The sequence below is a fragment of the Accipiter gentilis genome, chromosome 28 (genome assembly GCF_929443795.1).
Source record: "Accipiter gentilis chromosome 28, bAccGen1.1, whole genome shotgun sequence".
NCBI classification, from domain to species: domain Eukaryota; kingdom Metazoa; phylum Chordata; class Aves; order Accipitriformes; family Accipitridae; genus Astur; species Astur gentilis.
The window spans coordinates 8,456,962-8,484,839 of record NC_064907.1 but is presented as its reverse complement, the minus strand read 5'-3'; the positions used below and the strand labels follow the sequence as shown (position 1 = coordinate 8,484,839).

Below are 27,878 nucleotides of genomic sequence, written 5' to 3'. Positions count from 1 at the left end.
AACGGAAAGACCAGACGTGCTTCCTTCTAAAATAGGCAACCTCTCCCATCAAAAGTGACTCATAGTCCAGGTCGTGACAGACAAGGTGGTTCAGATTATCAGTATTGACAGCCAAGCTCTGTAGCAGTTGCTGCCGTATGGAAGGAGGTGTAATACATACACACAGACACCTCTCCAGGCCAAGGGAGAATCTGTGGCAGTGTTAGGCCAGTACTGAGTGGGATTATTATATGAAATGATTATATGCATAGCATATAATAGATATAATAGTTAATATTTTACAATGTTTCATTATTATATTAAATAATATTTGTAGAATGACTTTTGGTGGGGGTAGGCTTCCTTTCTCCCTTCACCTTGGCCTTGAATAAATACAGTTGCAGTAAATCTAAAGTTAAAAATAATCATTCAAGAATACAGTTACCTGCATTTTTCAAAAACAGAGACGGTATGAATGGAAACCATACTGAGACTTGTGAATTTTCATTCTGCAGTGAATAGCTTACAGATTCTACAGAGGTGGTTTTGATGAAGAGTGTTACTCAAGTCTTGGTCATAGGGATGAGATGAAGACCTGTAATGTTGTAGACGAGGTGACAAGATCATAGTGCTTCATCTTCATGGGAATGGGAGGAAGCAGCAAATGGCATGGAGGTGGAGAACATGGAATTTGGAAGCTGAGCCACAAGACCCAGGCTGAGCCTGAGCAAAAGTATCACTAAATATCCACAGAAGGCCAGCGTACCTGTTACTTCCAAACTTAATTTCATGTTCCCATTCTTTTAGTTAATTAATTGTATAATCCTTTGTAAGAAAAGAAAAAAGTCTTTTAAACCCTTACTGGGATTTAATAAGTCATTCTAAGCTCCTAAAAAATAACTTAGGAGTTTATAGTCATCTTATTTGGTGAAGGGTTTTGGCAAGATCCTCAGAATACTGATTTGATCTAAGGTCGAAACTTAGCTGCAGTTCTTCACTAATTCAAAACTTAGTATGCCTCCCGTCTCTCACCAAACTAATACTTAGTAGAAAGGTAAGAATGGACTTCAGGAACTTCATGACCTGGGATTTCTGGGAAGAAAAGTTGTTTAAAATATAAAAAAAAATGGGAACTTAACATTTTAGGGAAAAAGATCTGAAAGCTCTTTGTTCTTTGCTATTTTCACAGCATGTAAAGGCAACCAAGAGAAATTGTTTTACCATTGCATTTAAATCCCTGTAACGGAAATCAGCTGATCATTTAATAATTATGAAATCATTAATCATTTAATTATTCCAGGTTATTTGCAACCATCTTCACCTGTTGAAGGTATTACCCATGTAAGTTACAAATATGAGGTGATTAATGGTGTCTGAGGAAAAAGGTGGTTGTTGCTGCACTTTGTTTATAAATGAAAGATAAAAAACTGTGGCTCAAAATCTTGCAGTTGAAGTTCACTGGAATTTAGCCTATGCATTAAATATGGCTGTGGTTTTGGTTTTGCCGTTTAACGAGTAGATTCAGGGATTAACATTTTACAGTCAATTTCAAGCATATAGACACAAAGTCATTTTAATTTAATGTGTAGTACAAATAGACAGGGTGCTGGAAAACCATTTCTGTTTCCAAACAAAAATAGTTAAAAGCCTGTGGAGTCCAGTGTTAAAGAGGTTTTTTGCTATACCTAAACAAAAATATAAACTTCATCTTGCCTTGAATCAAAATCATAAATGTGACCCCTGCTGTTTCACGAACATCTCTTGCTTTGACACCAGTTCAGGCGCAGGTAAGGTCAGAGAGCAGTGGGGCGAGGGCAGACTCAGCACCAGCCTCCCCAGGCCACAGAGGACTTTGGAGCTGGAACGTTTCTACTGTAGTGACAACTGGCTTTTACTTGAAAGTACATGAAAGAGAAATATCAGATGCCCCTAACAAGGATCGAACTACTTTTTGGTAAGCAGTGGCTTTCAAATGTTGTTCTCCCATGTAGAATAACTTCAGCCCTGTCTGGAACTACAGTGCCATGGCTACTCCATCTGTCAGGTGGTACAGCATGGTGTGGTGTTGTCTCGGAAATGAGCAACGCTCTCAAGTATTGACACACTTTCTTTTGGTAGAGTTTACCTCCTCGGTCCCCTTTAAGGAAAATATGTGTTGTCTTTTTTATAACTTTGGCTGGGTTTTATGTTTGATGTGGGATGGGTGGTTCTGGCACATGTAATGACTGTTCAATTTGATGATAAGCCCTAGCTGGTTAGGTACAAAACTTTAGTGGCTTAACAGTCTGTTCTAAATACACTGCCCAGTAAGTGCTTTGAACATATAAACCACTTATTGTTCTTACAGAGATTTTTTTTTCACAGCTGTTCGGAGTGAAGCTATTTCTCTATGCATTGAAAATGGAACTTTTTTCAGCTTGCATTTGGTAAAATGTGTTAACTGAACTGGCAAAATGTATTTCTGTAATTCAAATTCGTGTGTCTGTCCTCAGGTTTCCATAGCAATTGTAAGGAACACACAAGCTGTGTTAGAGCACATCTTTATCCGAACATTATTACTTTTGTGTTGAGAACCTTTATTTTTTTGACTCAACGTATATTTGATGCAAAGGACAGCTTAATAGTACTAGAGTTAAATGATTGATTCTTTTAGGTTAAAAAAGTGCTAGCTAATACAATTAAACAATTTTTACTACCCTATTTATTCTGAGACTACTAATACACTGGAAAGAATGCTTCAGGTTCAGAGGGACAAAATGACATAAGTAATACAGAGTACAGTAAAATATATTAAGTTCATTAATGACTTTTTTACATATATACTTATTCTATATTGTCTGGATGCTAATGTATGTTTAGACAGTAGTTAATAATCAAAAAGCAACAATAGTTAATAACCACTGTACGAATTAAACTGCAACTGAATGGCAAGATTCTGAATAAAGTATTTGATCTTGAGCAAGACTGTTAAGAAGAGCTACAAAAAATTAGCAAATGAGTGAGTGGATTAAGGGGGGGGAGAAAGGCCTCATTTCCTGTTTTGTCATTTACAGATATTATCCCTGTTAATTAGGTTAAAGCAAAGGCCGGGGTGGCTGGAGTGGGGGACAGAAGGAAAGGAGGGGGCTATTCTGCTTCTGGATGTGCAGGAGAAGACTCTAAACATGATAGGATTATTTAAACGTTGAAACATCCAGACAAAAAAATAAAAAGATATATCAAGTCTGACATTCAAAAGTTATGGATAACATTTGAATGTTTAATATAGCATGAAGAAATGTATAGTTTTCTTGCATAGTTCTATTTTGTGTGTGTGTGCAAAGTGCTTTTCCTCTGTTATTTTTTTATTAGTATTTTTTCTTCTATGCATTTTAGATAAGTGTAAAGCATTGACTTCCCCATTCATCCTCATCACTTGCAGTCTCTCATTTAACTAAACAACTTTCCGTGTTGTTGAACTTATTCAGTGATATAAGGTGATACTATGGTAATATGATGTGCTTTGCCCCAGAAATGCTACCTATTGGTGCTCTGGTGGCAGCGTGATGCCAGTCTTGTACTCTTAATTTTTTTCTAAAACTTACATAGCTTAACCTCAATATTTATAGCTAGGAGAATCCATTTATCACAGTAAGAGGGCAGTAGATAGGGTTTTCTTTTAGTGGTCTTTTACATCACCACTAAGCATTGGCAACTACAACCCTAAAGAAAAATTACTACAACAAATCACAAAAACATCTATTGGCAGATAGCTCTCTATTTGCACTTCGCTTCCATGGTTTCATACTGTTGCCTTTCTTCATGTAGGGGATTGCTGTACATTGCTGCAACTGTGGGTAAATTGTTGTTAAAAATCACAGTGCATATCAGTCAGGAAGAAAGCCTGTCTTCAATAATTAACGATTTTGAAGATTTAACAACTGAACTGTATCTTTAGCTAAATAGAAGGATATGCTGAATAAGCAATTTTGTTAGCATCACCTTATAGGTGGTGAAACCAAGGAACAGAGGCAAACTAAATAGCAAACATAACAAAACTCGTGTATCTTACAAGCTTATCCCCTTGAATGTGCTGTATTGCATCTAATAAAAGGCTAGGAAACTTGGGTTTATAATTCAGAATTATCAGATTTTTAGATGTAGAGAGGAAAATCTTAGCAATAACCTCTAACGTTTTAATGCATTGTTTATTTTAGGCTGTAGTGCCACATGAAATGAAAATAATACAGAAACTTTGGGCTAAATGTCACTTATATCCTTTTTAAATTGCATCCAGATGTTTAAAAGAAAATTCTTTTTAGTATGTTCAGAAAGCCTGGGAAATTTTACATTTTGAATAGAATCAACATTCAACCAGAAATCTTGCATTTGTATGTAAAAACCAGAAGTATTAACGTTATCATCATCATTACTATTATTATTATTATTTCTTTAAATGACACTAAAGTGCTTTCTTAAGGCAATATATTTTTTCTGGAAAATACCTTTCATTTCCAGTGAGTGGGTGGAAAACTCAGACTATAGAAACTGATTTAGGTACAAATTGTATTCACAGCTAGTTCATGCTAAAACATGAAATTAAATTTATTACCCTGTCTGCCTTTTCTTTTCCAGTAGATCTATTTAATCTCTTTACTTATATCCTGTAAATCTTAACTTTGGCATCTTTTAACATTTTAGAGCCTAATCAAGCAATTCAATATTCTTACAATGTAGATTTATTACAGCCTGTGTATGTAACTAATTTTTGTAGTCTCTTTTTGGTTAACTGCACACAGCATAACAATCTTTCAAACCTTTAGCATTGTCTCCTGTAACATACTTTATAACATATGTCCTCCTTTCATGCTCTGGTGAGATAACAAAGAAAATACTTTGATCATGAAATCTCACCCTATAATAGGAATAAGTCTCTCCCTGCTCTTCAGAAGTTTTATTTCTCTGAATTGCTGCTTGTGGCACTGCATTTTGTTTTGGAGCACTCTGCTGCTCTGGAGCTGTATTAAATACAATTTTAAACAGAATAGTTATCAGGGTTTGGGGAGTTTTTTTGTTATTATTCCTTTATTGAGAATTTCTCCAAAGAAACAGAGCACAATTTCTTGAAGACTATCATAATTTTATGATTCAAAAAACAAAGACTCATTCCAAGAGCTGGGAGACTTGATTCTATAATAACTTTGTGTGACACCCTTGGAAAAGTTACTTCATTTCTTGGTAATATCTTGGTTTTCCCATCCGAACAATTGTATAATATAAATAGGAAATTGATGCTACAATGGCATCTCATGGTTTTTGTTCCTACTCCACAGTGCAGCCAACACCATGTACATTTTCTTCAATTTACTGATAAATCGGGCTACAGATGAGTTTGAATTATTATATAGAAATATTTTATATTACAGACTTATCAGAAACTTTTCTCAAGAATTCTTTTTTTATTTCATATTTTTACTTCTAATAGTTGAGATTTTCAATACACATTGTAATGCCTTAATCTTTGTGTCCTGTAGATAGCTACAAATTCTTATTGATCTGTGTCATCACCTTGGCAGGACGAACTCTGCTAGAAAAGCTCTTCAGCCAGCAGGAAAATGCACCACAAGAAGAAGCAGAAAAACTATGTTCTCGCATTATTGCAATGGGTCTTTTGCTTCCATTCACTGACTGCTTCAGAGAACCCTGTAATCAGAGTGCCCAGCAAAGCACACCGACGTTTGATGTAAGTACTGAAAAAGTTATCTTTTGTCTGTTTTACCAAGCAGGACATGATTTATCAATGGCTTATCAGTCCTGAGAGAATTCTGTTAGCCCTTTTAATGAAAATTGCCCTTATGAGAGTGGCCAGCTATTTTTCTGAGCTCAGGCGTGTACACTTTTGTATCCAGGTAAGCGTAAGTTTAAAAGGTTCTCCCATAACTTGATCTCTTAACTTTTTAACTCATATCTTAGTCTGCTATACTTTTCTTTATCTGTTGTTTTAATTAAATTTTTTCTTTGAATCAAAGCACTCTGTAGACTACCGACACTTCAATCCCATAGCTGCTTCACCAAAAATACAAATTAAAGGAACAATAGAAAACAGCATGCACAAAACTTTACAGAACCCAAATGGGATGTCTATGCTAGATAATTTTTTCCTCCTTAAAAGACTTTTGGTAAAAAATAGTGCATGGATCAGTGCAAATTTGCTGGCATTCTAGCTACAGTGTTATCTGTGCCTTTAGGCTATCTGGCCAGAGTGCTACTGTTGGTGTTTGCATACTGTTACAAAACTGCAGTGTAGACATTGCCTAACATACTTTTCCTTCCTCTTGGATAATGAATTCAACAATAGGATGTCTTTCTATTGTGTGATACTGTACAACCGATGAAGTTTTACAGTGAACTTATTTTTATGATACTTAAATTAAATTTTATCTTTGACACTTCTTTGTGCTGGCTTATGTGACTGAAGATAATCAGGGTTTTTCTCTTCACTAATTAGCTTCAAAATAATGTACAAATATTAACTAATCCATTAAATACCTTACTGGTATAGTTATGATCATCCCTATCCTACACGTTAAGCTGAAGCTTGGTTAGAAATACTCAAAAAATGATTGACATAGATATGAGAGAACATGAGTCTTTTTCATTCTTTTTAAGTCTTTATCTTTCTCATCTTTCCTGAAGAATAGTTTAGCACAAGTGGTGAAGGGAAAATGGGTAAAATAAATTTGTCCAATTAATTCTGAACAACCCCCCCCCGGCTCTCCTAGATAACCTAGCTTATCTACATTCCATGATGCCTCTAACAATATTCAACCTTCATGTTTTTTTTAAAAAAACAATGTTTAAAACATTTTCAGATTGCTTTTTGAAATTAATTGAAAAATGGATTGTGACTATAAAACTGAGGTTATTCAGGCAACTTAAAATCAAATGCCATCTGAAAGTGTTTATGGCTAAATATGCTCAATAAAGTTACTGGAAAACACACTTATTCTTCAGGTTGTTTAAAACAGTCTGGCAATGTTTTCAGTTCTCCTGGTTTTACCATTTATTCAGCTAATCTATTCTTCTTTATAGTATTGAATACAATATTCTTTATAAAAAAGTTTCTCCTCACTTATAAACAGGTTTGTCATGGTTTAACCCCAGCTGGTAACTAAGCACCACACAGCTGCTCACTCACTCCTCCCCCCAGCCCTGCAGTGGGAGTGGGGGAGAGAATCGGGGGGGGGGGGGGGGGGAGGGAGAGTAAAACTCATGAGTTGAGATAACAACAGTTTAATAGAACAGAAAGGAAGAAACTAATAATGATGATAATAATAAAATGACAATAAAAATAAAAGGATTGGAATATAGAAAACAAGTGATGCACTATGCAGTTGCTCACCACTTGCTGACGGATGCCCAGTTAGTTCCTGAGCAGTGATCCCCCCAGGCAAACTCCCCCAGTTTTTATACCACACATCTTATCACATGATATGGAATATCCCTTTGGCCAGTTTGAGTCAGCTGTCTTGGCTGTGTCCCCTCCAACTTCTTGTGCCCCTCCAGCCTTTGTGCTGGCTGGGCATGAGAAGCTTAAAAATCCTTGACTTGTTGCCAAGTAGTGTTTACACTAACTGAAAACATCAGTGTGTTATCAACATTCTTCTCATACTGAACCCAAAGCATAATGCTATACCAGCAACTAGAAAGAAAACTAACTCTATCCCAGCCAAAACCAGGACAAGGTTTTATCATATTAAAAGTTTGGCAAGAAGCAGAAGAGGCTCTGTTGTTAACTGGTACACCATGCTTTGTCTGAGTAAGAGAATTATTCTAGTTATCTTTCATTGACCATATCCAACAGGATGGACTTTCTGAAAAGAAACAGTAGCCTAGCCTAGTGCCATGTGAACAGTCAGCAATTTAAGATGTTTCTGGCGTAGCGGTGATCTTAATTTGAATTGGACTACCAGCAAGACACAAATGCTCCCTTACTGTTTTTCTGTATAAGTCCCCTAAATAAATTATGCTTCTGTAAAACAATGTCAGAAGTAGTGTAAAGCCCTGTGTATGTGTATGCAACCAGTAGTTCATCCTACTTCAAAGGAGCGTACATCTGTCTCGAACACTAGGATTTCAACAATTGAATTTCACATGGCACGAATGTGAGAGCTGCTATTTAGTTTGGGACTATGTTTCTGTTTCAGCCTTGGTGACCAGAGTACAGGAACACCTACCTGCTTATTCATTAGATGTCCTACTAGGGTGAAAATGTTTAGAACTTGCAGTATAAACTCTAGTGGCTGAGAACTTCAAAACTGGGCTGATTTTGTTTCTTAGAGTGAGTAAATACAATATTTTACAGAAAATAAATGCTAATAGTTATGTAAAGAAATAAAATAATTAAAAATCAGTGTGTAAAACTTTTGGTAATGCTGTATATTACTTAAAAAAGGACATGTAAGATCTATGACTTGTGTCCCCTCTTGCATCTCTTTCCATGTCTGTACTTTGCTTTTTTTTTTATTTAAGTTTTCTTTTTTTCTTTTTTTTTTCTTCATTACAACAGGATTTTAATGTTGAACTGACCATTGATTTCAAAGACAGAGGAATTAGACTAGCCTTAAGTAATACTTAAATTTCACTCATCTAGAATTAGGAGATACATCATCTTTGACCTTACTCCAAAACTGGGAGCACAGCCAGTCCCATATTCTTCCTTCATCTCTGAGTTCATCAGATGTGCCTCTAGTTCAATCTTGGATTGCCTCCAGTTTGGCTGGCGTCCATTTCACTCAACTGAAAATGCCATCAACAAAGCTCCTGTAACCCTGTCCTGGTCAGACCCAGGTTCATCTGCCACCTCATTGTCCACCCTCCCTGCTACATCCAGCTCTGGTGCTTGCTTGTCCCTTAATGTTACTCATTTGGCTGTTTTGACTTTTGTCTTAGTCTGGTTCTTATAAAGTCTCTTAGGTCACTCCTTTAGCATGTTTTTTGGCAGAATTGCCAACCTTTTTTCCACTGAAATCCTTCCTTAAATCCCTTCTTTTCTCCTTTTGTGACTGATCCCATGTATTTCTGAGCTTTAACTTACTATTTTTTTTATGTTGACTAAAATCCATGATTCCCCTTTTGCTTAAGTGTGGTCCCACAGACTTTGTTTTTTTTGAAGATGTTAGGTTACAGTTTATGAAAAGAATTCAGTAAGTTTTGTTCACTCTATGATCTATTGCTCATGGGTTGAGAGGAATATAAACAGATTATTTAAAAGTCTTACTCTCTCACTCTGATCTCCTTTTCTGGATGTCCTCCAGTGAATTTAATTTAACATGGCTAATGCTGAGCTCTCTGCTGCCTTGAAACGTTTGCATTTGTACACTCTGATTATATTCTCATCTTCTTTATTACTCGTGCCCAGTGGTCACCTCTAGTTCTCCCTGTCTTACAACTGTGTATCCAACTCCTGTGTCTGTTTTCTCACTGACACGCAGAGATCTGGGTTTTTTTCTTTCTCCCAAGATATTCCAGGCTTCAGTGTGGGCCTCTGCCTCACCCCACTAAGTAATTGTGCACAACTTCTTTTACTTTTCTCATTAGATCCTATTTCTTCCTCTTCCACACTGTCTGACTGCAATTAGGCAATGCATTAAGAGTAAAGACAAGTTTCACAGCTCTTAGTTTCTTGGGCTAGTATTATAATGGCTCCTGGAACCTGTTTAAATTAGATTCTTAGTGCTTTTATTTCTGGTGTAGGTTATGCTTTATGGGTGTGATGCTTACTCCTTTGTTAGTATATGGCAAACATGAAGGACTAACAAATACCCAATGAAAGCATAAATCTTCAGAGAACTACCAGTTGTCATCACATTTATGCTGAGGATGATGTTTTCGGAGGCTTATAATTTGGTCAGATTTTGGGTAGATTTTAATGATGATTGGAAATGGCATGTTTATGAAGTATCTTTGACTTTTTTCGTCAAATTTCAAGTCATAGTCCAAAGGATAGAAACTCTAAAACAGTTTTAAAGAACTTATTAGAAAACTTTCATGCTCTATCTTGGCCCATTTTATCAATTATTTCTTTCAAAACAGATTGTGGCAGATGCCCAGAATAAAAGATTAGCCTGAAAAATAAAAGTTGAACAAAGCTTTAAAAGTAACAGAAGTGGACAAGGTGGGATTTTTAAGATGTTTGTTGAGAAGCAGTGGAAACTTCCTCTATAGCTCTTCCTACCTACTCCTCTTATAATGTAAGGAGTATCTTAAAGAATAAGTAAATGTACAATGACAGATTTGCTGTCTAGAAATATGATGCCCTTTTTCCTAGTTTCATGTCTCTTGGAGAGGCTGCTAATTGTTGCCTCGTGGATGTCATGACTTCTTACTTGCCAGGCTATCTTTACAGCCTTTCATTATTCTGCTGCTATTTTATAAAAGGAAAAATGTTTTAATTTTTTTTTAAATGGCCAAGCAAGTAAATGCGCAACTTATGGAAAGATAGATTAGTAAAAGACTGTTCAAAGAATGCTCTCTGAAAAATTGCTTACCTTTTGAATAACTATTGCCTGCTTGTCTTTTCAATTTTTCCCTTTTTAGCATTTGTGAGTTGTTCAAGAGGGCTTCTAAAATTTCAAATTAAAATAAAATATGCTCTGACTGAATGATATGTAAGAAATTAATGCTTTGTGAAAAACTCTGTCAGTCCCAAATGACTGTGTCATGTTATTACATAATCGTATTTCTATAGTGTAGGTGTAGTCCTAAGCTTTTTAGCATGTTACCTCATTATATTATCCTATTTCAGTAAAACACAAGGCTGATCTGGCTAAAGAGTGCACCTTTGGCAAGAATGTAACTGCAGGCAAATTTTGCAGCCACCTGTTGGAGGATCAGAATTTTCAACAAGTAGAGATCTCCTCTCCTGGTTAGCTCCCATGTTAATGATGTATTACAGAAGCTAGAAGATTGCTATCTTTGGAGAGCCATCAGTAATGTGTATAAATTGTATGCATTGGGATTAGAATTTAAACTGTTCATGCACCAATAAAAGAAGCTGGCATTTTCCTATCAATGCAAAGCAACTTTATTTACACTGTGCTACTAAGAAATATTGACTGTATTTTGGTGTTTGCATTTTATCCAGTAGTGTAGTAATTACTACACGTTGTGGATGTCTAGTCCCTAATTATGACTTTCCATGCCAGATTTTCCAGTTCACAGTGTGCAGTCTTAAGCTATGGGCGTTTTTTCCCTTTCATAACAGCTTTCTGCTTTTTTTTTCTGACAAGCTTTCCAAGTAGTTTTGTGTGTTGTTTCTGAACATTAGGTTTAAAACACTTAAATTCTCAGTGAAAACTTAAATGATTTTGTGATAGAGGCTTTCTATTATAATTTTGGAAGTGCTTTTGAGAAGAAAACTAAGCATACCTTTGTAGCCATATTATACTCCTTGTTTGGGGAACTTATTCTCTATTGCATACTGAAGGGTCCAACAACTACTTTTTTCATGTGGCACTAAACAGCAATAGCTTCTGTATGCGTCTGAAATGTGTGCTAAGCTTTCATCTTTCTTTATTTCTGGTGTCATTTTGATTGGGCTAGCTCTCTTTAGATCTTTTTCAATTCTTTTATTGAATAGTGTTACTGTGTTGAGTACTGCTGTTAATGCCTTCTTGTTTTATAAGTTATTTCAGCATCTTCTATAATGAAAGAGCTAAATGGACATCTGGAAGGTGTCTTTCTTTACTGTGTTATGATATTATTTTATACATAGGCATTTTTGACAGTTTGGGATAGGGACTGCCCCTTGTGCGATTCATAGTTATGATGCCTGACTAGATTGTCATCCATTTCTGAAATAATGCTTCCACAGGGAAGCAGAGAGACAGCATAAATGGGAAATGGTATAAAAATGGCTGTTTTCCTATTATCTCCTGGCCACCTGTGGTGATGCAAATGCTTTTTAAGGAAATAAAGACACTGCTTGCTTTCTGCTGAGTAGTAGCAGATGGTGAGACTTTGCAGGCCAGATGAAAGAGGAGTTATGACATGAAGATTTTACTTAATTTTAACTTATTTGCACTGCTTATGCCAGTCTGAAAATTAGTAGTTAAACAGATTGCAGACAGAGTCCTTTCTCAGAAGTCAGAGAGCCAAAATATCAGTGATCAGTTTCCAAAGAGCAACTTTTCCAAGAATTAACTTTGGCTAGGGAGAACTCTTCCAAACTGCAGCACAAAGCTGGCAACAATGCAGCAGTTCTTCAAGCATACTTTCAATGCTCAGGAATGAAATGTGTAAGACCGAATGTAGTCCCATCTTACGAAATTTGTCACAGCAGTATATTGGGGGTCAGTAGTGAAGATGACTTTAAAAGTTAACAAGTGAAAATTGTGGAATGGAGCAGAGAAAACAGATTGTTAATCTGCTGTCTTAATCTTTGTTTGTCATGTAGGTTACCATGGCAGTTGAATTTGGCTAAATCAAAGCCCCCATGTCTTCTCTTCTTTTCCATTGCCCAATCACATTTTGTGACACTTTCTTTTGTGGAGAACAACTCTGAATGTTCCTGGGAGTAGTAAAATGGAAACAGTTGGATTATCATTGGGCTGAAGCATTCCTGTCATACTGTTTCCCTGCTTCCTTAATTTTAATTTCATATTTATTTTATAGTTGGTACATCTAGCCCTGCAGTCTTCTAGCCTTATCTTTTTCTTTCTCCCTTCCACTTACTTGTGGTGATGCTACTGTAAACACTTTCAACTGAGGTATTTTATATGTAGGATGTTGCTGGGTTTTAATGCTTCTTTTTGCAGAGAATATTGCTTACCTGCTTGTTATTCTGAAGAACTGCTTCAAGAGGCACATACTGGATGTTAAGTTTACACTACCTGTTTACAATTCTTAAAATCATTGTGCATAGGGCGAAGGTGGTGGTCACCCTGTCACCTCATGAGGTCTTTATATTTTATGACTTTCTGTACGTTAGTTCACTTTCTTAAGAATGACAGTCATGCAACAATGTCTTTTTTTCTAGCTTGGAATTGAGAATACAGTGAGAGTTGAATTTGTGTATATTGCATGTCTCTGTTCTCAAGAGGAAGTTTTTACAGTAGTAATCACCTTTTCAAATGGAATAGAGGTGAAAGGAATTTGTAATGGAACAGATTTCTTTGGAAAATTCAAATTTGTCAGAATCCAAACTTATTGCAGAACTGTGTCAGTGTAAGTGAAAACAACTCCTAATGAGCTTCTGGCCTCAGCTTAGAATTTCTGGAGTGAATGAGAAAGGACACACTGTCAGGTGGTTTAAGTAACAGCTGATAACCCAGTGGTTTTGGGATGTGGCCTTCCAAGTGGGAGTTCAAGTTGGATGTGTAAAGAGGCTAGATCTTGAGGTTCCTCTGTTTCATAGAAAGCTAGCCACTGTTCCCTCTTCCAAGGAAAGTTTCTTGTAAGCTCACCAGTTCAACCTATTCAGCTATATTAAATGCAGAAGTTATTGGGGAATAGGAAGACCAAGGCAATAACTCTGGAACAGAATGAGAATAGATGCAGAAATCTGAAATTTGAGTTCCTGATTTCCTTTGCCCACGGGGGCCCTAACTATAGGGCTGTTGGTTCTGTTGGCCCCTCATATCCCCAGGATATGAAGTTGAATCCTGAGCAAGGTTTGATGGGATCAAGCAAGTTCATTCTGTTTTGTTGAGGAGGTTGAAGTAATTTCATAGGAAACAAATGTCTTGTGGTTTTTTGACACTTGAAGTGTTTATAAAGGAATTGTTGAAGCACTACAGTTTTCTGAAAAGAAAAAAATCACTCAAGTAGAATGCTCATGCATCAAATTTAGTTCATGAGGATAAAGTGCTACTTCAGCCATATATTACTGTATTATGACTGACTTGCTGTTTTTCAGCCTTGGAAGGCATCTGCACTCACTAGTACAGCCAAAGGTAGTACAAGCCGAAAGCCGTGTTTAATCAATGCTCTGGTTCTGTCAGTGGTCAGGCAGAGCTTTGTTACTGAACCTCTGCTCGAAAAGTAAACCACTTTCCCTGTTGATGATGGTATTGATTTCTTTAGTTTAAAAGCTGCTTAAAATAAAGCAGTCTCCTGCTGATAAGAACATTTTGAGGTAGTCCAGCTCTAATTTCTGGAACTAAAACCTTGCTTGTCCAATTAACTATTTATATGCAGTAGGAACATGCAATTGGCTTTTTTTTTTCATTTTAGAGGTTGTATACTTAGTATATTAGAATGATTAAACTTCCTGAATGGAAAAAAAAATTCCTTCCATGCACTTGAAACAGTCTAAATGACAAGCAGTTATATACAAATGTGGAACAAGCTCTTTGGAGCTCTTAGGCTGGAAAACACACTCTGAGTCATGGAGTCTGGTCCCTGCTTATCCCATGTACCATAAAATGTAATTTCTCCATGAGTTTATCTAGTTCCATCTTAAATGCAGTTATACTTTTTCCTCTCCCCACTCTTCTAGTGCTTCCCATTGGAAGGCTGTCCACATCTAGGCTGATTTGATGAGTAGGAACCTTCTTGTAACTATCACTCTGTGTTTACTCCTAGCACATTTATACCTGTCTGTGGACATGCCAAACTTTCTGTCCTCCCCTCTTCAGGATAACTTTGAATGTTTGGGGTTCTAGTGAAGAATTGTTCAAGCTTACTATTTGAAAATAAATGCCCTGCAAGATAGGGCCTGATTCTGTCATGGTGTAACACTGGAGCCATTGAGGAAGTTAGTACCAATTCACTGTAGTATAAGAAAGTTTAGAGGTACTGCTAATGGGCTTCCCCCATCTACTTCTCTGCTGAGCTGAAGAGCAGAGGCTGCACCTGATAGCAGTGTGCTTCTGTACTGCCCCACTTTCTCCACCTTACCATGCATGATCTGACTGTGCTTCCTGCCGCCCCTGCTTTGAGAATTGTCAAAATACTTCTGGTCAGATTTTTTCCCCCTTGATTCTCACATTGCTAATTCATGCCTTTGCAAACAGTTTGGATGGATGTGTATACATTCATTACTGTTTCAATTCCATCTCTTCTACCTCTTTTAAGCATTTTTCGCAATGGCTGTCTTTGTCCTTTCATCTGGGAGCAAGTAAACAGTTGATTAAAAACTGAAGTGGTGTTGAACAGAAGGTCATATAACCTGCATATCTCCAGGAGCAATACAGCTGCCAGAAGCATAGGTTCAAGGTTGCATGTTATATTCCAACAGTGGGGGATATACTAATCTTAAATTCAGTCTGTGGCCCAGGGAACAAACCTGGTCTCTCTGTGTAAAAAATGTACGACCCCTTTTCTGAAAGCTGAGGGTCTACCAGTATGCCTTCTCATGTTTGCTGCAGGTCTAGCTCATGGCCCTACTTCTGGGCCCACCAGCCTCTTTCTGTATGTCATTTGCTAGAGGCCTTTACTTTGAGTAGCTTACAGCATTGGCTTCCATCTTTAAAGATTAGCAGGAAAGTATATCTTTAGCTCAAGCAGTGAAGGAACATAATTAATATTTAATATATTAGGTACCTGAAATGTAACACTGTGGTACCTGAGAATGAAAATCTGTTACAAAAATACATTCTTTGTGCCTACTGAGAGCTGGCTGGGAAGAGAGTGAGTTAAACTACAGACGTGACTCTATTCTAAATGCTAGCATCTATAAGTGGTAAAATGTCTATTGATTAGGTACCATCAGATCCTGCAGGCAGTTTGCCTTGCCCATGTGCGAATGCTCTGCAGTTTTAAGAGCCAGTGGAAAGTGCTGTGTAAGGATGTGTGGAAACGAGCGCTCTTCTTGACATTGTGTTTAGTGCACTGGGCTCGGGCAGCTTTAAGCTTTCAATGTCCGCCCAGAAATGAGTCCGAATAAATAAGACTGGGATTATTCATTACAAGGATTCCGCCCCCCCCACACACACACACAAAAGAAGTGCTTCAAACACTAAATAGTGGAGTCTGAGCAAGATGAAGTGGAAATTCCAGATGTATTCAAAGCTCGATCACGGTAAGAGTATTCACTGACTGTACTTATAATGATATCTAGTAAAAAATTGTCTCTGAAATGAAAAGATTAAAGGAGAAAGAGTTGGATGTGGAAATCCACATTTGTGGATGCTTGTATTGCAACTATCAATGATAAAAGCAAATCTGTTTGTTTGTGGGTTTTTTTTAATTTGGATTATTTTGTTTCTTTTGCTTGAGTAGTACTTAGACATCATAGAATTGGCAGCATACATATTTTTTCAAAATGTTCTAATAATCATCCACACCTATGGCATTATCAGATTTGGAATAGGAAAAATGAAATGGGCTAGTGTATTAACTAACAAGGAGCTAAAGACAAAAGGTAAAGAGGATTAGATTTTGGGCAGTATCTTGAGTGAGTAGGAATTAGGACATTCAAATGATTCACCCCTTTTGATGGGTACGAAAGTGGAGACAGGGTTAATCTTTTGCCATTTTAAGTGTAGTTTATGGACTATCAACTTGAAGTCCAGACCTTCAGACTACCTTTCTGTCATGAGAGTTTTTCATATTTTAAATTATGTTTATAAACTTGCAAGTAATCTGAATGTAGCTGTTGTTTAATACCTTGTTTATATGTTGAATGCAGATATGTTTTAGTTGTAGTCCAAGTCCCCTCAAGGCATTTTTGAAAGATGACATTTACCTCTAATTTCTGTTACATGATGAGTCTATTTCATCATCCTTCTCCACGTTGAATAGCAAGTGAAAAGAATCCCAAAACAAAAACTAACATAAACCAAAAAATACTGTCTTTTATACTCAAACAAAGCTCCCATGATGGGTTAGGAGCCAGTTATGGAGTTGTGTGCTGTCTTAATTTATAACTCTTCATAGTTTATATGCTGTAAATTCTATCAGCAAGAACATAGGTACTTCATATTTTATTACCCGCATAATGTATCCCATCTGTACAATAATTCTGAGACATACCATGATTTTTTTAGTATATCTTAATTCATGAGGACTAATCATACTTCAAAAATTTGTAGTTAAATGATTGTACTACATCTTTTGAGAACTGGCATGGTAAAATATCATGTCCAGGAACAGTTTAATTGTTTGTCTTCCTCATTCATGCTATGCCAATATTATCTACAGTCTGTTGTCTTCTGTTTTATTGCCCTGTAACCCTACATGTAAGCCCATTGAAAATCGACTGTGCTTACCCAGCTAAACCTCTGTAGAGCTTGTTCTTCCCTGTGTTCCCGGGACAGTGTGAGGTAGTAGTAGAGTGGGCAAAAAAAACTTGTTCTGTTTTGCCTCTGACTTTTTTGAACCTTATTTTCCTCTGTGTTTTTGAGATTTGGATGGTGCAGAAAGAAGACAAATAGCAAAATCCAGTCCCTTTTCTTTTTCTTTACACAGTATGTACAGGTATGACTCTCCCTCTCCTTTTTACTCCCACAGTACTGGAAATTAGTCAGAAACCCAAAAATACATATCCTCTAAAAAGCTGGAATTAGACAAAGGGAAAGTACTAAGTTATTTCAATAAGTGCATTAATCAAGCCTGTTTGGATGTTCAAATGCAGTAGCATAGTAATGGGAAAAGGATAGGCTTTTCAAGGAACATATAGTGCAGGGCTATATAAAGAACCTGATGTGATTTTTGTATTAAGCTTTTTATCCATTTATCTTTACCTTTATCTAAGGTCTGTGTATGTGGCTGGGTTTGTGCCATGTTTTTCATGCTAGAAAGATCTAATGAGCTTCCTTTGACTCTGACTTTTTGAGGCACCCTCTGTAAACCAAAACTTTTTACTTTATAACCAGCATTTGTGTGTTTTAAGTTCCTCTCAATAGAATAGTATCACTCTTGTCACAAGTTATTTTTAGGCACATAGAAGCTTAGTCACATGGGATAGCAATTATGCCCCCCAAAAGTGTTAAATTATTTTGTTCTTCCCCCTACATCTCTCTTTAATGTTTAGTATCTGTGTAAAATAAAAATAAAAAAAATAAAGGTTTCAATCTAAAAATGAAATATGCAACAGGACAAATACATGTTACCAAAGTTTTACTTGGGCAATAGCGTGAATGAACAGTAACAAACATGATCTTTGTAAGAAGATATGACTGTATTTTCATCCTGTGACTTGATTTTTTTTCTCTTCCAGTTTGTACTACAATATTTGCATTTTTCCAGATCACTTACTAGGATACTCATGCAGTTGCTGTGATTGATCTCTATAGAGTTTACAGTATTATAAAGATTTAATCACACAGTGTGCATGTTGATGCATACTGGGAGTCACAAAAATAACTACTTGAATTGTGGTCATCTAAAATCTTTCTGTTGGCTTAACGCATAAGTTTGCCCTAGTTTTCATCAGACAATCTGGACATCTCCTGCTTTTAATAAGTGAATCAAACTCTGAGTAATAAGGATATAATCTGATTTGAGCCCACAGGATTGAGATACTTTTAACTGTTTTTTTAGGATTTTGTGTTTGGTTGTTTGGGGTTTTGTGTTTTGGGGTTTTTTTGGTTTTTTGTTGGTTTTTTTTTTTTTTTTTAATTCTAAAAGCAAAGCACATTTTTAGCTGTCTGAATATGGAAATGTAAATGACAAAAAAATGGTTGTAAAGAATAAATATCTCAGTTTAATTTATGCTGAAATAATCCTGCTTCTTTTCCTTGCTTGTGCATTTGGTATAAAAAGATTACATAGAGTGTGGACTGAAATATTTTTCTCTAACCTATAAACTAGCCATATGTAAAGTAGTACAGCCATGACGGACAGAACCTGTTATCTCTCTAAGGAAAAAGTGGCAAAGAGTTCCTCATGCTGAAAAAAAGTGCTGAACTGTGTTCTAGCATCATATTGTACTGTAGATAATTAAACCATTAGATATTCTGTTGCTAATAGAGGTAATTCCAAAATTGAAACATTAGATTTTTTTAATATAGGTTTGTGTTAAGTCTTTACCAGGAGATGAAGAGCACAAAACCAAGTCTGCCTTGATGTAGAGGTGGATATTGAGCTATTTGTGTTGGAAACAAAAGCTTTGATATTTTGAGCTTGTCTTTCTATATGAACTTCTCAACTTTTTTTTTTTTTTTTTTTTTTAATAACCACAGCAAGACCAGCTTTATACTTGGGCTGCAGTTAGCCAACCCACACATTCATCAGATTACATTGAAGGAAGCTTTCCAAGGAGAATTCCATCTGTGTGGCCACCACCCAAACCTCCAGATGAAGAACAAAGACTCAAAATTACGGAAGAAGGTATCATTCTTGGACACAGACAAGATATATATATGGCATGGGGGGGGGGGAGCTGCTGTCTTCTAGAATCCAAGATATAAACTTAATATCTTAACTTCTAACAAATACCTGATTTTGAAGATCTTGGATTAGCATCAGAAATAAAGTTAGCTAGTATGAATCTAATAAAAAATATTCAGCAAAAATGCATGCTTTTTGTTAACAACCAAGATGTGCACCTGGCATCTGCTGACTAATGGATTTTACCAGGTGTTGTGACCTCTGTTCTTTTCCAGTTTGCATACCTTCAGAGCCATGAAATATGGGTACTTTTTTCTTAAAAATATGGAAAACTTCAGAAGCCCACTGGTGGTATACTGAAAGTTATTAGAGTGGTGTAAGGTATTCCTTTGTGGATTCAGCAGTTCCCTGCTGACAGAGAGGTAGGAAAAGTGTATCTGAAAAATAAATTGAGATCTTGTTTACAAAGTCTGTTTATCTTAAAATTTGTGAGGTCACTCTACCAGCCAAGTTTCTGAAATCTTCTGCATACTCATTAAAGGCTTTATTTAAGATGAGAATTAAAACAAAACAAAACAAAAAACCCCTCATAGCTGACAAAGAAATTTAGAAGATAATTTCAAACCTGTTTTCTGTTAGTAGTGTTCATGGGCAAATACCACAGGTTCTTGGAGTCTTAGCTTTGCATTAGTGGCATTCAGTGGCTCTCAAAACTTTTAGGCTGCATTCATCCCCATGATCTTCATGGAGAGCCACTGGGTATTCTCAAATTTTCCATCTCCTACCACTGTTTGTTTGGGGTTTTTTTTTTGCATTGCTCAGATTTTAAGAATTAAGTCATTATTTCAACAGATCTCTTTGTATTACTTGTAGGCTTTGGTTGGAGTTAATTTCAGATTTGGTTCTCTTTGGGAGTTCTCTACCACTTCCTCTGGAACATAAAGTATTCCTTGTATGGACACCATTTATCATGGCAACACTTCAGTTTTACTGGTATCACTTATTCCGGTGTTCACAAAATAAGTGATGCCAACAAACATGCAATACTGCTATTCTGTGTATGCTCTATGTATGAAAGCAGCTCTATTAGAGGTCGAGGAGACATTTCAGCATCCATCTCATTGATGCAATTCAGAGTGTTGAACACTGCAGTATGAGAGTGTTGAGCTAGTTCAGTTTTTGACTAATGATCTATTATTCTATGCTGTATTCAATGAAACTACTGTCATTTGTGATAGTAGAACTCATTGCCGTGTAGTCTGAGAGGACAGGTTGCATTTCTCAACTTGGAGACTTAGCTAATGGGCATGTGATCAGACTATTTATGAACATACTCTGCACTGGAAAAACAGAAGAGTGAATATTTTATTATTTCACTTTGAGGCTTTAGGCTGACAGAGGCTGGTGCAAGTTAACAACAGTTCTGTTGCCCTAAAATCTAGGAGAACATTGATTTCATAAAATATTTTGAAATGTAAAGATTTTTACCTTTTTTATCAATTTGGAAGAGTGTTTCTACCAAGAGGATAATACGAATAATTTTTAAATATATTCATTTTATACATGGTTTGTTTACATTCTATGTTGTTCTATTTAATATTATACCTGCTATATGGATGTAATGTGTACAGTACTTGCCTGTTCCTTATCTCAGCCACTGCCCTCTCAAAAACTGCAAAAATATTAAGAAAACAGAAGTAAAATGGAAAACTGTGTATTGTGACTATTTCTAAATGAAACAAATAGTTCTCAAAGTTTACTTGAGGTGCTGACAGAAATACTATTGAAATTTTGGGGTTTTGTGTGAATTTGCAGTGTAGGGCATGGAGGGAAATGGAAAAATTATACTTGTTCTGAATACAATTCAGGTAGATAAATAATTTAACTTTCTGTTTGATTGTTCACATGCTTGCCATGTGGAAGAACCTGGAGGTGAGTGATGTTTCATGTGAAGCCTGAATGATAAACACCTTCCCCAAGATTTGTAATTAAATTATTTTATGTATATATGCCTTTGAAAGGTGAAGGGGACAAGCATTTTTTTAAAAGCTTTAAATTACTGTGTACAGACTAGGGTTTTTTTGCATTACATATAATTATTATTTTATGGATTAAACACACACAATATTAACATTGGAGATAATGGTTTATAAACAAAAACATCCATTTTGTACAAAGGTATTGATCAGGAGAGGAATGTAGCAGGATATTTTTATATGTAAATTCTTTATTTTTATTATATACATTAGCATGAGGACAATACTTGGCCTTCAAGTTTTAAGTAAGGCAAGAGGAAATTCCATAAGGTTTTAGGTAATCTATTCCAAAATTAGCACAGTAGTAAATAATCTGTTTAATATAGTACATATTAAATAGTTTTGCTGTGTGCTCTGTGTCATGTGGAGCATGTTGGGTGTGAGGAAAGGGCTATTAGAGTGGTCAGGATTACTTGGGGCTTTTTTGGTCTGGTTGGTTGGCGGGGGGGAAGGTTAGTTTGTTTTGGTTTGTATTTCGGTTTTGGTTTTTTGGTTTTTTTTTTTAGGTTGGCTGTTTATTAAAAAAATTATGTTTGGAAATACCTAATATGAATTTGAGTTCAAGTCAGCAAATGCTTATGCCAAAAATATTTTTCAGTTCTGGATTAATAAAAGGTTTTGGATTAAATGAGTCAATATCACCAGTAAGATCAATTGTATGTTACCAATTTTCCATCTGAATACACAAAAGCTGTTTCTGTCGCTTCTTATGGTATTTGACTCTACCACTGTCAGACCCCAGTACATTGTTTGAATCTAAACACAACACAGTATTCAAAAAGCAATTAGTTTAATGCTTTGCTGATTACACTATTCCACTTAACATATAGGGAAAGACTAATATGCAGGCACTGGAGCCCAATTATCCTGTCTCTTTTGGGACTGTCCTAACCACCTGGGCAGAGACTCAAAGATTATACAACTTCTCCTGCAAAATGAAACAGTCCCAACACACTAACCTCTGTGTGGGTTTACACCCTGAAAATTAAGTTAGTCTGTAACAAAACTAGGCTTGCCCAGACATTCCTTTCCTTTGTTTTATGAAAAATGAGGGAAAAAAAAAAAAGTTTGGTTTGGGTTAAAGGGAAGGTTTCATTCATCATATAGCACTCTTTTCTTTTTCTTATCTCTCTTTTTTTTTTTTTTTTTTTTTTTTGATGGGAGGGGGTGTGTTTGTTTGTTTCTTAGTTTTGCTTAACAAAGATAAAACCCTGTTAGTTTGCTGCTAATAGATTGTATTTGATGAATTTTGGCAAACTAACCTTAAAATTATCTGCTCATATCACCCTGAACTCAGCTTATATTTAGAACCCTTTTTAGAACAAAAATCCGTGTGAGGTAAAAATAAGCTAGACAATTCTGTCAAATTGTTAAATATTGACAAATATATAGGAACAGCCTTACCCTGCTTTTTTTTTTTTTTTTTAAGAACTTTTGAGTAAGGGAGGTAGTTTGTGCCAATTTGCATAACAGGAAACATTACTTTCTAAGTTGTGTGTGTACATGTCTTGTACTAAAACGTTAGGCAAGAATAAAGCCTGGTGTAAGCAAAGATCAAATTAATCTTTAAGTTTCGCTCAACCATACAGAAATTTAAAATCACGTACACAGGCTTCAGGGAGATCACCAGTGCCCAAATACCAGTGAAGTTTTCCTTGTTGTGCAAATCAATTGAGGTAGGGTTAGCCAAAAATGTTCTCTTCCAGATCATTTGTTAAACAAGTATCTCACAATTGCTTAGTTTAAAAACGTTAATACTCTTCCCTTCCTTCGGAAGAGACATTAATTGCTTTTAACAGAAAATAATAATTCACTATTTTTGGCAAGGTTCTTTTGATTGCAATGAGGAGTGAGTGTCAAATTCGTTAGTAGCATCCTGAATTTTCTTCAGTAAAAAAGGTTGAGGTCTGTTAATTTTCAAGGGGTGGCTTTGCAGCCACTGGCAATGAAACTTCCCCCTTGTATGTCTCGCCTCCCAACAGCTGGGATTGTCAAAAAGCTGTGAGGAGGCCAAAGGCCTAGGAATTATCAGTCCAGAGGTACTGGACCACGACTGATTCACTCTTCCTGCAAACAGTCAACAGATTTGCCTGCTGTATAGTGGTACCCTTAAAAGATAAGAAGGGTGTGAGATGCGCATGTTCTCTGGGCAGGTATAAGAAAAAATATTTCTATTCTTGTCCTGTGTACAAAACTAGGCTATGACCAGTTAAGGAGGCATCATTAGCAGTAGCTACTAAGCTGGTGAGAGATCTTTACAGTGTGTAGCTGCTGGTTTGTTTGGGGGTTATTTTGTGTTTGGGTTTTCTTCCTGTTTTTCTTTTTTCTAGTTATCTCCTATCAGACAAGGAGACTGAGGCACACAGATGTTCTTTAAGGTCAGAGAAAAAAAATCTGTAGAAAGGTCAACATGGAGAGCAGAGCTTTTAATTCAGGCCCTGTGCTTTAACTACAAGACCCTCTCTCTTCCATAAATAAATTAAGTCTTTGTTATTCTCTGCAATGGCTTACCAAAAGACTTGAGGGTCCATGTATTGGGTTGTTACATGCTTGTGTCATTTCCAGCACAAAATCTGTTATTTCTTATCCAGCAGCCAATCAAAATACTGTACTGTAAAAACAATGCAGGACTGTGCAGTATGTGTCTCTCACTGAAGTAAATATTAGTGCAATCGAGGTTTTAATGTAATTTCTCTTGTGCCTAGGTTTGATTTAAATAGAAATGTTTTTATGAAAACAGAGCTCTCAAAGACTGGTATTTGTAGAGAGAATAATTGTTATCCAGGTTTTAAAATAGGAAAGGGAATCTAGTTGGGGGTGTGTGCCTTATGTTTTGATGCCCATTTTCCAGCTAAAACGCACAGACAAAAGTTCTTAGTCCCACCACTGTTTTATTTTTCATCGTCACAGCGATAGTTGGAGACCTATAGTTCCATTTAAAACCACCATGCTGGGACAAAGATTTTTTTTCTCCATTTAAAGACAGTAATTAAGTGAAGGAATGCATAGATATTAATTAGGATTCTTATTAGTTATTCCAAAGTAGAAAATAATTGAACAAGATACAAATAGAATGAAGTACTGCTGTTTTATTTTTCAATGGAAATGAGTAACGTGGTCAAAATTCCAAAAGTCAGATTAATGTTGTTTCTTTGCCCAAAAGAGAGAGTGTGGTATTTAGTACAAAGGTGAAGAATTAGTTTTGAAGAATCAGTTTGAATGTCCCCAGTACTGGGAAGCTCTGACTGTACACTTACACAGTAAGTGTACTGTCCCAAACCATCCCTTTGTAAGGCTAAGATGTTGTAGACAGTGAATTATAAAGCTAGGATGAAATTGAGATTTCTCAAAAATGTATTTGCAATAGTAAGGCTGATTGCATTCAAGCACACTTTTAAAGTGCGTTTAGATCTGTATCACTGTGTGTATAACAGAACGTGTATAATAGAGTCATAAGTAACTATTTTTCTTTGAATCAGAAATTTTGACAATCAAAATGGACTTCTTTCAAGTTTAAGATGATGGCATTTAATGTTGAGTCATAATACATACATTGCAAATTGAGATAAGCCTGGCTTTATTTACACATGTAATCTGTTCAGTTAATTTTAGGTGGATAATTTGGAAAGTGGGACAGTTAACATTGTTTTCTTTTTAACTCTACGCTCTTTTAATGAAATTCTTAATGTGTATTTCAAAAGATCAATGATTTTTTTTAATGAATTTTTTTATGTAGAACTTTAAAATCTGTGTCTTCTTTTCAAATTCAGAGTTGAAATCTACTGTCCTAGAAACAGAGAAACAGTGCATAGAAGATGTTCAGCAGGTACAGGTAAGATTCTAACAGAACTGTTTTATCTATAATTTTGTAAAAAGACCAGAAAAGCATTACTTCAGACATTTTTGCAGTAGTTTAGTGTACCGAATGTTCTGACTGCAAACATTCGGAAGTGTGGATTTGATTCTAAATTTTGATTTCAAAGTGCTTACATGCTCCATAGTGTATCTAGGTACAGAGACTGAAGGTTCCTGCCTAAGGTGATTCTTGTAAAATATTATTGTTCGCTTCACTCAGAAGTAAGTTAACAGTTGGTTCTGGAGGTCGGATGACATTACTAAGGAATAGTAATAGAAGATCTGGTTATATTAGCTAATCTACAAAAGTTCATGTGCATAATAGTGGCAGAGATATTTTTTTTGTTTCTCCACTGAAGTTTATAGTGGTGGTATTAGGTGAACAGACTTAGGGTGCCATGCTGGACTTCAAAAGGAGATAATGTAATACTGGGATAGTGGAGACTTAGTCTGGGTTTGACTTGTTCAATGTAAACACAACCTATTTTATTTTTTTTAACATGTCACCATTCATGTTATATTATCCATTAAACTTGGTGCAGTTTGATGGAATTGAGGAAATTAAAATTGTGTTTCCTCAGAAGACTAGCTTTTTTTTCTTCTTTTTTTTGTGAAAGCTCTCTGATCACAGGTACCAGACTTATCTTACTAGTGAATAAGACTATTCAATTGTTCTGGAGGTCAGGAAGAGGAAGGTAAAGTTCTAGTGTCTTTAAATCTTGGTTTGCAACAAAGAGTGGCCAAAAGCTCTTGATATCTATTTCTTTTGTCTTTTTTCTTTTTTTTTTTTTTTTTTCTTTTATTATTTCCTTGGTGGGGTTTGTTTTTTGTGGGTTTTTTTGTTGTTGTTTTGGGGTCGGGTTTTTTTTGTTGTCAATGTCTGGATGGCTCAAGCATCACTGCATTGAGCAGCATTTGGGAAAATGATCAGTAGTTTTCTTATAAGGGAGAAAATAAGGAATGCTTAGTGAAATGTGTGCTACTGATCATTAGACTTCCAAATTTAATCCAGGTTCAATCAAGTATTTTACGAACATGGGTGGGGACAATAGGTATATTACCTTTATGGCTTTTGTCTTGCCAAACAACATTAAAGGAGGTCTAGTCAGTTACATAAATTCTTCTACTTCCATAATTATGGACATTAAAGACTAGAGCCCATTGATAACATCACAAAATTATTCTACATTGCAATATTTTAAGTTTCAACTAAAATATATTTGTCCCATGCTATTTTTATGTTTCAGTCACCCAGGTTTCAGTAGCAATGCTTTCTACTATTTCTTGTGGAAAAAGAACTTTTTCCTATACTACCATAACAGTATTGCACATAAAGAGCCTATTTAATCTGTCTCTAGGACTTTAATACATTACAAGAAACAACCTATATAAAAGACTTTTTAAAATTGGAGATGTAATTAATGGAAATAAGTTCATGAATGCTTAGGTACTTTAACTGAAAAAACCAAACCTGATTCTTTTGCTATTGAGAATGAAGTTTAACCAGCAGCACTAAAGTACTGTTTGATTGCTTGAAGAAATAATGTTTATTTCAGGTTGGGTTTTTTGTTATTTTTAAAACTAGCCTATTATGTTGTCCAATTACTGAATTGCATTTGCTGGTGATGTTAAAGATTCCCCATCCCTCTTGTTCAGTGTTGACCTCTTATGACAGTAATGTGAACTTCTTCCATTCTGTACTATTATTCATCAATGAAGAGCAGAAATAACTGTTATGAATGCATGATCACCTCATTTGCACAAAATCATCTCAAATTTTTGCTATAGTATGTCCTCATCTTTCTGGTTTATTTTTAAAATTAGAATGGAAATTATTTAATTTGAGGAACTGTATGTGGATAAAAAGTTTTCATGTGTTCAAATTATTTCTGTGCAGTCCTAAACAGTTGAGTGTATTCTACCTATCTATCAATATCTATCTATATCAATTTATAAAAACATCTGGAAAGTAGAATAGTCACACTAACTTTGTCGTCATGTTTGTAGATAAATCCTTTACTGCAATCAAATCAGTCTTGGTGTTATTTGTACTTTTTTTTTAAGTGGTAAAATACTATGAAATATTTCTATCGGAGATCTAGCCTCTTTTATTCTTTGTCTAGCTTGTCCATAGTTTTTCTTTCTGAAGAAAGCAAGCATGGGCTGAAGTTAGCCAAGTAGGTGATTTTTCTCTTTTCTTTTGATACATGACAGAGAGCCCTAGTGTAATATTTGAAATTGATCAACTAAGTCTACTTACAGGCTTTTCCCCTCTCCCCTCCCTGGGAAAAGACATTTTCTACATGCTATTAAAATAATTGGAGATAGCTGATACTGACATAGAAACAACTGCAAATGTAACATGATGCTGATAATTTATCTCACTTATGATAAACAGTTAACTAAAAGATTCAGAATAATTGTAAATTAAAAGCACAAATAACACACACACTGAGCCTGGATTCTATGCTGTCTTGCCACTGGAAGGGGCTTTTTTATATATCTTCTCCATTTCCTTACCTTTACAATGTTAGACATAACTTTCATATTTTGCAGCGTAATTTCCTAAAGTTTTTAAGACTTATCTTTGGAGTCCAAGACAGCTAATTTTCAAAAATTACAAATAAAAAAAATGAGGGCCTGAGGATGTGCTTGCTTCTAGTGCAGGAATTGGTAAGCAGAGGAAAAATACTTAAAATTGGCAGCCATTTCAAGTCCTGGTTTTGAAATGCCAGAGGAACAACAATGTCTTCT

At 35.7% G+C, this 27,878-nt stretch overlaps 1 protein-coding gene across 1 annotated transcript in view; it reads left to right on the top strand.

Moving 5' to 3' along the window:
* FMN2 (formin 2) overlaps positions 1 to 27,878 on the top strand; it is a 162,707-nt gene that overhangs the window by 14,059 nt on the left and 120,770 nt on the right. Inside the window, exons 2-4 of the mRNA XM_049831137.1 lie at positions 5,535 to 5,701; positions 19,086 to 19,233; positions 25,040 to 25,101. Coding sequence (XP_049687094.1) covers positions 5,535 to 5,701; positions 19,086 to 19,233; positions 25,040 to 25,101 — 377 coding nt within the window. The remainder of the gene's footprint in view (positions 1 to 5,534; positions 5,702 to 19,085; positions 19,234 to 25,039; positions 25,102 to 27,878) is intronic.